The 13,951-nt window shown below is 46.7% G+C and overlaps 1 protein-coding gene across 3 annotated transcripts in view; it reads left to right on the top strand.

Annotated features, from left to right (window-relative positions):
• The first annotated feature begins 5,850 nt into the window (after positions 1 to 5,850).
• The window catches only part of RNF123 (ring finger protein 123), a 145,547-nt gene continuing 137,446 nt past the window's right edge, over positions 5,851 to 13,951 (top strand). For all 3 annotated transcript variants that reach the window (XM_019505163.1, XM_019505164.1, XM_019505162.1), the window contains exons 1-6: positions 5,851 to 5,987; positions 6,772 to 6,856; positions 9,779 to 9,858; positions 11,083 to 11,180; positions 13,314 to 13,368; positions 13,686 to 13,771. In XM_019505163.1, the coding sequence (XP_019360708.1) occupies positions 5,906 to 5,987; positions 6,772 to 6,856; positions 9,779 to 9,858; positions 11,083 to 11,180; positions 13,314 to 13,368; positions 13,686 to 13,771 (486 nt within the window). In that variant the 5' untranslated portion in view covers positions 5,851 to 5,905. The remainder of the gene's footprint in view (positions 5,988 to 6,771; positions 6,857 to 9,778; positions 9,859 to 11,082; positions 11,181 to 13,313; positions 13,369 to 13,685; positions 13,772 to 13,951) is intronic.

Genomic DNA, 13,951 nt, shown 5'->3' with positions numbered 1-13,951 from the left:
CCTTGTTCTCGCGGCTCCTGCGGGGCTCCCGGCCCCGCTGTCCGCAGTGCTCCGCGCTCGGGGCCGCATGGAGAGGACTGGGAGCGGCGGGAGCCGGGACGGGGCTGGGCGCCAGCGACCTGCGGCCGAGAGTGTCTTCTCCACGGAAACGAGGACTCCGGGCTTGTGGCGGGGGAGCTCGTCACAGCCCCCGAGGAGCAGAGCAGCAGGCGGCTGATCTGGCTGAGGCTGCTTCGGCGGCTGACAGGAGTGACACTTGTACGATACAGGCTGCTTTAGCGGCGCACAACGCGGCCGTGTGTGTGCTCGGGATGCTTGTCGTGTTGCCTAATCTCTGCTTCAACAAGACGGACAGTGCTTGGCCCTTCCTTCCCTTCAGAGGAAGAGAGGGAGAGCAGTTGGTCCCCTGAAAGCCTTCCCTGCAGTGACCTGCTGGGGAGCCCTGCAAGGGCCAGCTGTTGCTGTTCCTACCAGGTGGCAAAGGTGTCAGAAGATCAGCAGGGGCAGTCCCTCTCACTAGCAAGTCGGGCAGGCAGTTATGTGTGCCCACAGGCCACAAAGGCAGTTCTGGGAAGTTACTGCAGGCCAGTCAGCACCCCCGCCCCAACAGCCTGAAGCCTGCATGTCCTGCAGCTCCTCCCAGCCGCCGCCACCGACCCGGCCCACAGTGCACCCACTCTGGACTCTCCCTGGCTGGAACAGACCAGCCAGAGCTAGCACAGGCAGCCCTCAACCCAGCCTGCCCTGCGCCTGTTCCCAAGTGCCCGCCCACCCCGAGCAGGGGCAGTGGCCAGTGGCCAGGCAGAAGCTGCTGCTTGTCTGGGAGAAAAGCGGCCCCTCCCCCTCACCACTGCCAGGCCCTTCTTGCTGCAGCCTCCCAGAGCCCATTCCTTGGGTGGCCTTGCAGCTTCTCTCTGCCACCATCGCCACTGCCTCCAGGCTGCCTGGCAGGGCAACGGTGGCAGTGCAGAGGAGCCGCAGGACAGCCCAGGTGTGGGCTCTGGGCAGCAGTAAGGGCCTGGCAGTAGCAGACGGGAGGGGTTGCTTTTCCCTATGCCAGGCAACAGCTTCTGCCAGGCCACTGCTCAGCATGGGTGGGTGAGTCTGGAGCAGGCGCTAGGCAGGCCCGGGTCAGGACTGTGCACATGGGTTCTGGCTAGTCAGGAGCTGGTCTGCTCATTTGGGCCAAGTCCGGAGCAGGTGTGGCGCAGGCCGGGGTGGAACTGTGCACGCCGGTCCCACTGGGCTGGAGCCAGCGGCAGCAGCAGCTGGAAGGAGCTGCCACTGCCTGGGCTACCTAGAAAGGCAGGCCAGCTGCAGAGCCGCCCCAGCCCCACTGTGCCCAGGGGGAGGTGGGATGCGGCATGGGCTGGACCAGGTGGGACTGCAGGACCCACTGTGGGCTGGACAAAGTCCCCCTGTGGGTTGGATCCAGGCTGCGGGCCATATTTTGTTGACCCCTGTAATAAGTCCATGTCATCATGTAGTTTGCAGCCTGTCCTGTTTCCCCTGCCACCAGGTGGCAAGGATAATGGGGCTGCTACAGCAGCACAGTCTGATTGGGTGGCAAAGACCTGCCCTGTCAGCCCTTACAGCCCCACAGGCCTATTTGTCATCCTTCAGGGGTATGGGTCCAGGCCCACCACTTAATTTTTTTAGCCTCCCTCAGATGGGGAAGCTACAGAAAAAGATTTCAATTGATTACTGGGGACAAATAATGGAAAAACAGGGACAGGAGTGGAGGTCAGAGGTTCAAAAGGAGAATGCCAAGGGGGGATGCTGAGCAGAGCACACCAGACAGTGCCCACTGGCCCTCAGATGAATCCAAGGAGCCAGTGGACACTGCCCAGCGATACTCTGCTCAGAGATGGGAACAAAGTAGGGTGAAGAAAGCAGCCCCACAGCCCCCAGGTCCTCCTTCCTGCCCAGGGCCAGGAGGATGTTGACCAAAAGGTCCTGTGCCTTGGTGGGGCTACGGGCAGGGAGCATATAAATAACAAGTTGAGGGGAGTGGTGTAGCCAGAACTTCAGCAGGAGATTCCGGAGGAGGTGTTGCAAGGGCTGCAACCTGGCACACTCCAGGTAAATGTGCAAAAGGGGTAGGTATTGGAGGCGTCTGTGAACTGCACCAGATCTTACAGCCACAGGTGGTTTTCCAGCAGCCCCATCACTTGCTGCCCAGATTAAAGGGTGTTGGGGCTGCAGTGACAGCTGGGGCTGATTGGGTGGTAGAGGCTGTCCAGTTAGCCCTTGATGCTGTAGGTGACTTGTAGGCAGTCCTTTTAGCTGTTCCCATTGTGGCAACAGCCGATTGGGTCTGTCCCCCTTACTGACTGACTCCCCTAGGGGCAGGGGATGCTGAGGAGCAGCTCCTTATCACTCCCTGCTCTGAGAAGGTACCTTTGTGGTGACTTCATTGTGCTCCCGCCAGGGGCTCTTCACATGTGCATACCCTGTAATGATTTTTTTGTAGCACTACGCACTTTGTAGCAGTATGAAATAACATGTATATAATGTAAATAGTATGGGGTACTTGGCTGCCTGCACTGTGGCCAGAGGAGATACCTCTGCTTCTGACCCTGAAAGCAGCATCCTTTGGAGTTGTAGTTCCTGAACTGCAAGCCTAGGCAGAAATGGAGTCATTTATATAATGGTATTAGCTTCTCTGTAATTAAGACCAGATTCAGCTTCTTATTCAGTGATTCATGCATTTTTCTGCGTGGAAGAAAGATTGTTTCTTCCCCAAACCTACATAGGTTTTAGGTAACAATGAATTTTGTGTTTTTTTTTGTTTTGTTTTTTTTAATCAAATGTGTTTACTGTTGTTAAAATGATGCCTGTAAGAGATTTCTTTAGTGTCTGGTATGTTTTCCATGTCCCTTTAGCTAGCAAGCAGGAGGCTTTTTGTATAGCTGAGACTCATCAGCATTTATCAAAGGTACATAGAAAAATCAAGTTGTATAAGTAAGTGAAGTTAAGTAGTTTCTCCCATCTGACCCATTTTTTTCAGTTATCTGATATGCTAGCTGTTTTGATGGAAGTAAAGCTATCTGTGCTACCAGTAAACATGCTTACAATCACAATAATGTGGGGAGGCCCCTAATAAAGATGCCATTTTTATGGTTTCCAAAAGGACTGAGGCCACTGACTGTCCTCCAGAAAGTTTCTGCTATATATCATGAGGGAAACAAAAGTGCGGTGCATGTAGTGTTTGTGATCCTTGTCCAGCTGTTTTCAGCCATTGTAGACTTAAGGCACCCCTTGATAGACTCAAGGTATCCCTTGTAAAAGGACAGTGTTTTTTTACCACAGAAAAATAATAGAGTAATTCTCCTTTAGCAAAAAATTCAGAACAGGTCAGAATTCTTTTAACACTATGAATTCCTATATGAAACTTCTAGGTTTATGTTGTGAATCTCATTTGCGCACCCAACAGTGTTAAGACTGCATGGCTTCCTGGTACCCATGAAAGGATCTCAAGACACTCCGAGGTACCATGGGTACCCAGTTTGAGCATCACTATCGTAGTCTGTGTTCCAGTGATACTGGGAAGAATCATATTGCCACTCTGAACTTCCTTTTGCCTCCAGGAAATAGAGAGTCTATTTCTGGAAGTAGGCAGTAGATTCTAGTTAAGAGTGGTCTCAATTTGCTTTCTGATATTGCATCAAAGATGGATATTATGCTTATCTGGTTTTAGTCCTTTTTAGATAAAGTTTTGGCAGTGGCAACCTTGTAGAAGGCATATCGCGGAGCCACCTGCACTAATCTAGTTAGGAAAACTGGTTGCATTTGGCAAGGAACACCAAAAGGGAATGCAGCAGACGGATAGCAGTACATGTCCCACATGCATGATGTTTTTCTTTTTAGTGTTCAACTAGATCTGTATTTGTACTGCCTGTTGATCTGTCAGGCCTTTGCAAAAACTGAGCAGCTAAACAACATCCTTTGTTGATGGTAGTTTTTTGCCACGCCATCTTTTTCCATTCTGTCTTTCAGGAAGTTATTAGACCTGTTGATAACAATGGCTCTGGCAGTAATCTACAGACACTGGCTTCTAATGTTTTCAGGCTGAGAATTGGCTGTTTGCTTCTTGTAGACTTAACAAGTGCTTGGTCACCGTGGCAGCACCTCACCTTTTTATGGTGTTCCTATCACATTTCCTTAGTGCTGTTATGGTGAGGGGAGCAAGGAGAATACTTGTCCTTAGAAAATCTAAAATATTCTACAATGTTGGTGGTTTCTCTTCGGTTTTCTTCACTGTTTCAAAGCATTCTGATGGATTAGAATAAGCCAGTACAGCTCTGGAAAAAGTGAATTGGATTCCCTGTTTAGAATTCTTTGAGCTGTTTCAGCATTAGCAGAAGCAAGTTTAATATTGCCTTGCCTGTTTAGAAAGCTTGCATAGTACTGGCTACCATGTGTAGAGCTTGAAAGGTATGCAGTGTTTGTAGTGCAGTAGTTTTGTTATTCAGTTCCTACCAGAATCTCTGATAAAAGCCACTTTGTGGTTTTAGTACAGCCTAACTTTGAATTATTTGTAATGTGGTTTTTAGATAATACTCCAGTAGAGTGGGTAGGCAGTTCTCCAGTTTTCTTTTCAGCTGCCTTCTGCACCTGATACGGTACTGTCTACAACAATGAAGCATATACTTGCTTCATGCTACCTATACCTTTGCTGTATCCCTCTGCTCCATTTCTTTAGAACAAAAAATCAGTGTTGTTTATCAAGTATTTGCCCTCAAGGGAAGATTACAATGATTTTTCCCCCAATGTGCTGCTTGCTCATACATAGGGGATGGCTCATAAGTGATGTCTAGAGTACAGCCAGCTTGCAGATCTGTGCTTTTTGACACCTGCCTTTTAAACACCTGGGGTGAATGGTAGAGGACTGTTTTAGTCTCTGATTTGTGTGCGTGATGCACTCAAATATAGGGGGTATTGCTTGAGGTGTCTTGCCTCCTGTATTCTAGTGATCTTGGGAAGGCTCAAATCTTCAGATAAGTGCTAGGTTTTAACTTTATAAACATGTCACATCTATTTCTTTTGCAGCTAAATGAAATTCTGTCTCTTAAAGCCTCCGAGTAACCTCAGCCCTCCCATCTGCTTTGCAACCATGGACATTCTGCTGTAGTCACGTTCAGGCTCCTTTGTGTCCTCCCCCATCTTGCTGCCTACGCTGGCTCCTGCTTGAAAAGTTAGCAGATAGAAAAGCTGTTGGGTATCAATATACTTGTATCAAAGAGCATGTAGAGAACATTGCCCTGTCAAGTGTGGGAATATTTTATCTTAGTACTTCATTATAAGGCTGTTCTGCCTACCGTCTTCAAAGAGGGATTTCCATGGGGGGCTTTGGTGTATTACAATAGCCCTACCCCCACTCATTAGCTCAGGGGAGGGCGATTATTTTGGGCAAAGGGCTGCTTACTGAATTTTGACAAGCCATTGGGGGGTGGGGAGGGAGGGGAAGGCTGCATGACAGGCAGCCAGGGGCAGATAAATATTAATTTTCTGAATTTTTTAGGAGTCCTGCGGGCCGGATAGACTGGCCTGGCAGGCTACATCTGGCCCACAGGCCTCATTTAGCCCACCTCTGCATTAGCTCCAGCTGTAACTCAGAATGAAGCTTGCCTGGGAGATTCTGTGTTGGGGTAGCATGGAACATGTGTGGTAGAATGGGTTGGAGAACAGTGGCTGGTACTCTTGTGGATTGATTCAATGGCCTGGGATAGATGCTGGGAAATATTGAATTACAATGTGTTGTGACAACTGTCTCCCTCTTTCCTGACTCTCAGGTGAGATTAAGGTCAGGTTTAACTTTCTACTTAGTTAACTTTCCAGTAACAGAACATTCTGCATTTGGTTTCAGCTTTGAGTGTAGTGGCTGTTCTCACGGCTGCGAAGAATGACGTCAAGAGGTGCTGGGACAGCCTTTGTCCGGAAGAACTACAGGCTGAGTACTGAGCTGGAAAAGCCTAAGGTTACAGGTATGAGTCGCATGTGTAGATGCTGTTTGGGAAGAATGCCAAACTGTTCCTAGAATGACCTGTGGATCGAAGTAGTTAAGTGTTCCTATTCTACACTGGGCATCTTCTTCCTTAATTCTACTTACTTATCTGTTGATGCCAAATCCTAGTCATAGCCCCAACTTTCCATGGGGAAGTTAACTCTATTTAAAAGCAGAGGTGAACTGCAGTGGTGCCAAGTATTCAAGTGTCTGAGCTAGATGTTGCCTTAGTGCAACAATTACAGGCTGGAATTGTGCAAATCCCCTGTATAGACAACAACTTTTAAGACACTTAAGGGTCTTCTCCCTCCATTTGAGCCAGGAAGGACCATAGAATGTATTTGACTCACTTTATTGGTGTTCTGTGTCTAGAAAGAACCTGTCCTAAGGACTGTAATTTGGCTTCTTATTATTAGAGAAACTAGAGAGTCTGTGGCTTCAGACAAATTGGGCTTGGCTTTAGATCTGCCTGCTCCTGTGCCTCCAGGAAGACTCGGAAAGAAACTGTAGATGTGAGGACACCTTGTGAAATTTTGTGTTTTGGGGAGGGCTTTTGGTCAGACTAGAGGGGTAGTGGTTGACAGTATCCCACATTCCAACAGCTTCTTAGAGCAGTTCACAAATATCTGCAAAAGCTTTAAATGACACCAAGAATGATTTGTGAAATAGTTGGAGATCTCTTACCCATCCCTGAAGGAAGTCACCTCAGATCATCTTTACTTCTGACTTACCATCGTTCATTTTGTTCTTTCTGTTCACTGTAGGAATAGTGAATAGCAAACTGCTGAATACCTATCTGCATCGTGTCTTTCCCAGTGCTGATGGGAACCTGCCAGCAGCAGCTTACAGGTACTAGATTCCTGATTCATTTAATGGCAAGTGAAGCTGTGCCTGTGATCCTAACATATAATGGCATGTTTAACTGATAGGCTCTTTCCAGAGTCACTGTGTGACAGGGCCACGGTGATGCTGGCACCGAGACAACCAGATCAGAAAACAGCATTGCATTGCAGAAGTGATTTCTTTGTTTCATATTTAATGACTTCTCAGACAACTTGGCTTAAAGGGCTTGATTTTCAGAATTGTGCATGTATGTTTGTGGCCACAGCTTACTTACAGACATACTGTAAATTTGGTGATTGCATATATACATGGCTGGCTGGGCATTTATTTGATCATTTGTGCGCAAGTTTTCCTAATTTGTTTATGCAGTGGCAGTAATTTAAAATACAAAGTGCAGAAGTCATGAAAGCTAGGCCTTCAGTACCTTTTAGTTAGATATGATGCTAGATTGTTATAGTTAAATGCTGTGACACTTTCTATAGCAATTATCTTTCTTCTGCTGCCTTAGCAGTAAAATGTGGTGTATTGGCCTTTTTGTTACTAGATATCATCTGAAGGAAACTGTGAAGAACAAAAGTAAAGCTAGACCCCAAATTACAGTGTTGATTTTCCCCTCCCTGTTATGTTTTCAAGTCTGTTTTTATGTTTATGTGTAAGAATCCCTTGCATTCAGTCTTGCAATTGCAGATCATGTCACTTTAAAGGTGGTGAGATTGGTGGTCAGTGGGCAGCTGTATGAAGAATTCCTCCCGCTGGCTGTTTGTATTTAAAGAACTGCTGGGTTCACATTCCACATTCTGTACTTAGATTCTGAGCTCATAGCTGAGCTTTAGTGCTGCTAAAAATTGCTGTTGACCCATTTGCTTTTGGCAAGCAGACATTATAGGGGAAGATCTGTCACGTTACTTTGCCACTAGCTGTCCAGCCAGTGTGCACTGGAATGTTGCATTTGCATGTGTGTTCCATTTTCAGAACTATGGGTTCCTTTGTCTGCTGGTTTGAGCCTTAAGAACATAGGGACAGACAGGCAGGGAAACAGGGTGTGACCCAAAAATGGCTTCTGTCTGGCTAGCCCCGTTCTGCATTTGTGTTGAGGTGTGTAAGACTGTTACCTGAACCAAGGTGTTAACACCTCTCGTATTTCAGCTAATGCAAGTTGCCATGCTGGAAGAGCTTACATAGTTTACTGTCCTTCCTCTAGCAGTGGTTTAAACTAGTGCTTAGTAAGTATTTTCAAGCAGGAGGCAGAAATGATCCGGCTCATGTCCAAGGTGGGCTGGTTCAAGGACCTGGCAGCTGCTGCCACCATTGCATTTCCCTGTCATCTGACTGCGGTTTGGGCAAAGTTCCCTCTGCCCAGCCACAGTGTGGACAAAGTCTCCCACCACTAGAAAGTCACTAAAGTCTCCTGTTTCCATGTGCTGGATCCAGTGGCTCCACACAGAGGTATAGCAAGTACTTTCAGTGGCAGGAACAGCTGTGGGGGAGTTGAGATGGAAAATTGTGCTGATCACTAGAAAGTGATGAGGGAGAGGAAGAAAAGGCAGAATCTTACCTACCAGAGCTCTCCTCATTTGAGTGGCAGCTGCTACTGCTGCTGCTGTAGCTGCATGAGCTCAGACTACCACTGAGGGACAGGCAATGGTACAGGCTCCTTGGGGGGCTGCTTTTGGTGCTGTCTGACCTCCCACCCTTGGGAGCAGGGCTGTGCTTCCCACGGCAAAACCTTCCAGGGGAGATGATGTTATTCCCTCCCCACCCCCAAATACACTGCTGGGCATAGGGCTGCAGCTGCTGGGTTGTTCTTGCTGTGGCAAAGAATTCTGGGAGGAGGGGCATCCCTTGTAAGTTGGTGGCATCCCCTGTAAGTTGGTGCCTGGGGTTGGTGCCCAGCTTGCCTTGCCATAGCTATGCTGCTGGCTACATGGGCACTGGCTTAAACTATGTATAGAAGAAGCTCCCTATGAATATCCATAAGGCTACCTCATTACTCTCCTCCAGACCTTTTCTTAAACTCTTTTTTTTGTGATATCTGCAAAGTCTTGATCATTCTTAAGTAGCAGTTGGCACATCAGTGGTTTCTTGTGTCAACCAGCATTATCTTATTGTTTACTTGTTCCCTCTCATCTGTCTGTCTCTCTGTCTGCATACCTCTATTGTCTCTCCTTATATATTCATATTGTAAGTTTCTTGGGCAGGAATCTATTTCTTAATTCTTTGTGTATACCAGTGGTTCTCAACTCACACCTCAGAAAATGTCAGCCTTAGTTTTCATTTTTTCTGAACTACAAAATAATAACAAGAAAGCAATTCTTCTGTTGCAAAGAACTCAAAGACCACAGGAGGCCAGAATGTTTTAACATTATGGTTTCTTATTTGAAATCTCTGGGTTTATCTTGTGGCTCATGTATGCATACCTAACAGCCCTAACATTGTGTGGCTTCCCATAGTACCCTGGAAAGGATCTCAAGACACCCCAGGGTACTTCTGTGCCCTGAGTGAGAATCACTAGTGTATACAGTGCTTAGTCTGTGAGGTTCTCATCTGTGCCAGGGGTACTATACTAATGCAAAAATAAATGTTAATAATCCAGCTGACCAGTTTTACATTACTCCTTATATGGGTTTCTCCTGAGCCCAGGTGGCAATCAGCAAAAAGATCTGAGATTCTTCTGTATGTCAGCTACTTTCTGTGCAGATACTATTCTTATATGCTTCAACATTTGACCCTGCCTCACCATGGGCAGCAGGTTCCTTGGCTTAAGCTACATAACATAACACAAGTAAATGTAACTTGCAAGTAGCAGTGACAGTGAAAGGCAATGTGAGAACATTGGGGAAGCTCTGACTTTGCAAGGCCTGTAAGGCTTGAACTCTTTAAAATGTGGGGAATTGGTGAGTCCTCTGAAACGTTCTTTTTCCTTCTCAGAAAACCCCTGACGTTCCAGAACCTGCAGGAGCACCTTGATCGTTTGCTAGCAGAGGACAGTGGTTCTGATGACAGTGGAGGTAGGAGATGCTGGGTGTCTAGTCCTGTTAAAGATTCCTTGCATACTGCTGTAGTGGGGGAAGAAGGTATCTCATGGGAGAGTTTCTTAAATGAGATTCATTCCTTACTTGCTTTCTTTGCTTCTGATCTATCATCTTGTGAGATCCTATGTATTAAACACTTGTGGGCTAACCAAATGGCAGGTCAGTTTATAACTGTAATAGCTATATTTCCTTATGGGGAGGCAATTGCAAAGCAATGGACTTCTTGTTTAGTGAGGTCTGGTTTGGGTAGAGATTGGACACTTCTTATTACAATGACATAGTAAGTCTTGCCAGGAGAAATGGTGTGTTCCATTCTAATTGTGGAATACCATGCTATGTTGATAGAAGAAGAATCCAGAGAATGACTCATTTTCACCATTCTAATTGCATTCCCTCTGAGCCCTGACCTACTGCCTGCTGGATTTTATCCATTCTCTTAGGAACTTGTTTCTTTGAGTTGGGCAAGTATTTGCCAGAGCAGTATTTCTCAACCCGTGAGTTGGAAGAAGATTTTAAAGGGTGGTGGGAAAGTCTGAGGGAAATAGTGCAAGGCTGTATGGAGGGAGGAGGGTGCAGGGTGATGAGCATGCAGCAGGGCAGCATAAAGCAGTGGAAGAGGGAGGAAGGGGGCCAGATGCAACAGCTGGAGGGAAAGGAAGGAGAGAGAGATGCACACTAGCACACTGGGTCCAAACCGGGAGGGTGTGGGTCAGGGCAAGCTGATAGTTATGCTAATGGGTCCCATTGTGAAAAAGGTTGAGAACCACTGTGCTAGAGCATATCCAGACAATGCCTCTAAAGAAGGGAACATTTTGCACCTTGGGCAGTTTGATCTGACCTGTGCCTGTTGATTTGACTTTGTTTTTTTGGCAGGGGAGTAGGGGGCTTAACCTCATCTCTAAACTGTTTGAAACCACTTATTGCCCCTGAGACTGTAAGGGCAAATGTGTCAGGTATTGTGTAAAAATTGGCTTGTGAGCTGGCTGCTTCTTGGCTAAACCTTATATACTTACGTGAAAACTTTTAAAATCTTGCCCTGATCTCCCTTCCAGAAATTCTGATAATACTAGTGACACTACTTTACTGTTCCTACTCAATGTCAGAATTTAGCTCTAGTTTAGCCAATAATGTCCATTCAGTTATTGTATTCTAAATGCACACAGCATTCTCTGATTCGTTTTTCCGCAACTCTCATTTCAGATCAGATGATAGATGGGCGCCTTGGGCCTCCTACTGTGGTGTTGGACCACACAAGTGGTTTTGAAGGGCTCCTGCTGGTTGATGATGATCTTCTTGGGGTGAGTCTGACAAGGGGCACTTTGTAGACTGGATCTTTGTGGCTTAAAGTGTGCTGTCTTTGGGCCTCTTACAGGAATGTCCTCACCCCAAATCCCTGTTGCCATCCTTTTGGTGTGTAGCGATGATGCTCTTTTTTTACTCAAGGGGGAGTCTCTAGCATTCTTGAGTGAAACGGGCTCTCCTGGAGAAAAAGTTCTAGCAGTGTCTTAAAGCTGCACTCCTTGGTGAGCTGCTTCTGCTTTCATATTACTTCACTATATGTTTTTTTAGGGTTTTGAGACTCTGAAGTTGTTCTAAGTTGTTTCAGAGTTACCTCAAGATTTCATTGCATTTTTGCCTGTATGCTGCATTACCTTGATACTGCTGGGTAAGTTGTTGAATGTGTAAAGAAATCAAAGACAATAAACAGGACTGCTGGATATGCAAAGGTCTAAGGTCAGCAGGGCCAGGGCAGACTGTTCCTTTCTCCCTCTGATCAGTATTCTTGTTCTTCCCCCTGGGCTCCTAGGACCATTCCTTTGCCCTTTATTCTGTGATCCATCAGGGAGAAGCTACACCGGTGCACTTAACTTGTCTTTACATTTCCACTATCTCTTTGACCAGATGTCCCTGCTGCTCCCATTTGACTTCCAATTACTGTAGCCTTTGTGTCCCTCACAGACTCTTTCAAAGACTAGATTGATGCAACCTAATGGTAGTTAGCTCCTCTGGGCATGTATAGATGTGGTCCAGGTTGTGGCAAGGGGAGGGGCGCTTTGATTAGTGCAGCTCCAGGAGTCACACTAATTAAAAGCACCTGGAACATCATCTGTATCAACATCCCCATACTGAAAAATGGCATTGGGGTGCTTTGAACTAAAGCTCATCAAACAAAATTTAGTTTAAAGAGCCCCACCACCATTTTTCAGCGCAGGGACGCTAGTGCACATGACACTGGGGTGTGCTGGAGCATGGCAATTACTATCCTCCAGCAGACTTGATGAATTGAATCTGCTCTGATGCACTGTAAATACAGCACGTCGGAACAGCCTCCCTGAATGTGTATAGGAGCTCTCTTTCTCCAACTTTGCCTCCTTGTACCCTGGTCTCATTCTAGGGTATGAGCTCCTGTGCTTACATGCTCTCTTGCTCTTTCTCAGGGCTTTGCTGTTCCTTGCTGTCACAAGAGAACATGCCCTGGTCTTCTCTCAGCTGTTCTTGCCTCTCTGTTCACCATCTCATTCCCTCTCTTCCCCTGTATTAACAGCTAATTCTCAAATCAAACCAAATTAACATAAGTAATTTCCCCTTTAAACTTTTTTCCTTGTCTGCTCTGGTGACGTTCTTTTAGCGTCAGGAGAATTTGCAGAGGGCAATACAGTAAATAGGGTGGAATCTCTGGCCGGCTGTATCGAGCCTGTAGCCTATCTAACATTTAGGTATCTGTCCCTCTTACACTCAGCAGTGCTTCCCCTTTTTCCTTGCAGGAGCTGCATCTGTATGTTCTCATTTATTAGGAGCCAGCTTCCCCCATTGGGCCGTTATCCCACTAGCTGAGCTCTGCATTCATTTGACTATAACATGCACTATGGACTGTACACAAGCCTAGATCGTCTAGATCAGGGGTTTTCAATCTTTTTGGATCAGTGTACCCCGGTGGTTGGACGTGGAGCAGTGTACCCTCAGTGGCCAGATGAGGGGCAGGGTGTGGGGAGTGAGTAGGGGGAGTGGCACACGGCCAAACATGGAGCTGCAGCAGCTACTGCATACGAGCTTTCTTCACCCCTTGCATCCAACTGGGTGGGCAGTGCCTCCATGGCAGCAGGGGATGGTGTGTGGCGGTGCTTCGTCCCCACTCGCCTGTGTGTACCCCCTAGGGCCTTCCCAAGTACCTTCAGTTGACAACACCTGATCTAGATGGCTCTGGACTAGCTGCTGCTAATGGCTCTAAGTCTGTTTCTGGGATCCTGAGAGCCTAGACACTGCCTTTTATAGCAACTCTCTCCCATTTGAATTGGCTGCATTTACTGGGAGAGTCCATGGGCGATGGAGGGCTAGGCCAAAGGAAGCGGGGGTTTTGTTTAGCTGTAAAAATAAATAAATAAATAAATAAATAAATAAATAAAAATTGTTTTTTTTGTTCCTTGGTTCAGGTGATTGGCCACAGTAACTTTGGCTCCATCAGGGCCACAACCTGTGTGTTTAAAGGTAAGAAATGGGGTGTGGAAAAGTGGGGCATGGAGAGAATGATGTGGAAAGAGCAGAAACCTGCAGAAGCTATAGTAGGTTAGACAACTTGAGAGGTCAAGGGGTTGGGGATATACTGCAGCTTCAGACTGTAAATGCTTAAATTCCTCCAGCTGTTTCTTGACGAACAGAAGGATGATTTTGGAGGGATTGGGTTTGACCTGGTGTTAACTTTCCAAGACCCACCCCTTTCTCTACTGCATTGGTAGTATAATTTGTAGAAATGTGCTTTGAGCTAGTATAAACTTGCCCTTGTTCCTCTGTGCTACTTCTTTTAGGGAAATGGATCTACGAGGTGCTCATTTCCTCCCAAGGCCTCATGCAGATTGGCTGGTGCACGCTCAACTGCAGGTTTAATCAGGAGGTATGGTAATTGCTCAGCATAAGGCAGAACTGCCCTGAGCTTATTCTCCACCTTAACATGCAAGCCAGGTTGAATGCAAGTGAGCTGTAGATCTCTTCTATAGAGACTGGTCCTAGCATACTATTCCCTGGAGATGCCATACCTAGTATAAAAGAAGAGATCTAAAAATCTGTTTCTGTT

This window comes from Gavialis gangeticus, unplaced genomic scaffold (genome assembly GCF_001723915.1).
Source record: "Gavialis gangeticus isolate Ggan-Ray unplaced genomic scaffold, GavGan_comp1, whole genome shotgun sequence".
NCBI lineage: Eukaryota > Metazoa > Chordata > Crocodylia > Gavialidae > Gavialis > Gavialis gangeticus.
The sequence above is the reverse complement of the archived record's forward strand: the minus strand, read 5'-3'. Positions and strand labels throughout refer to the sequence as shown.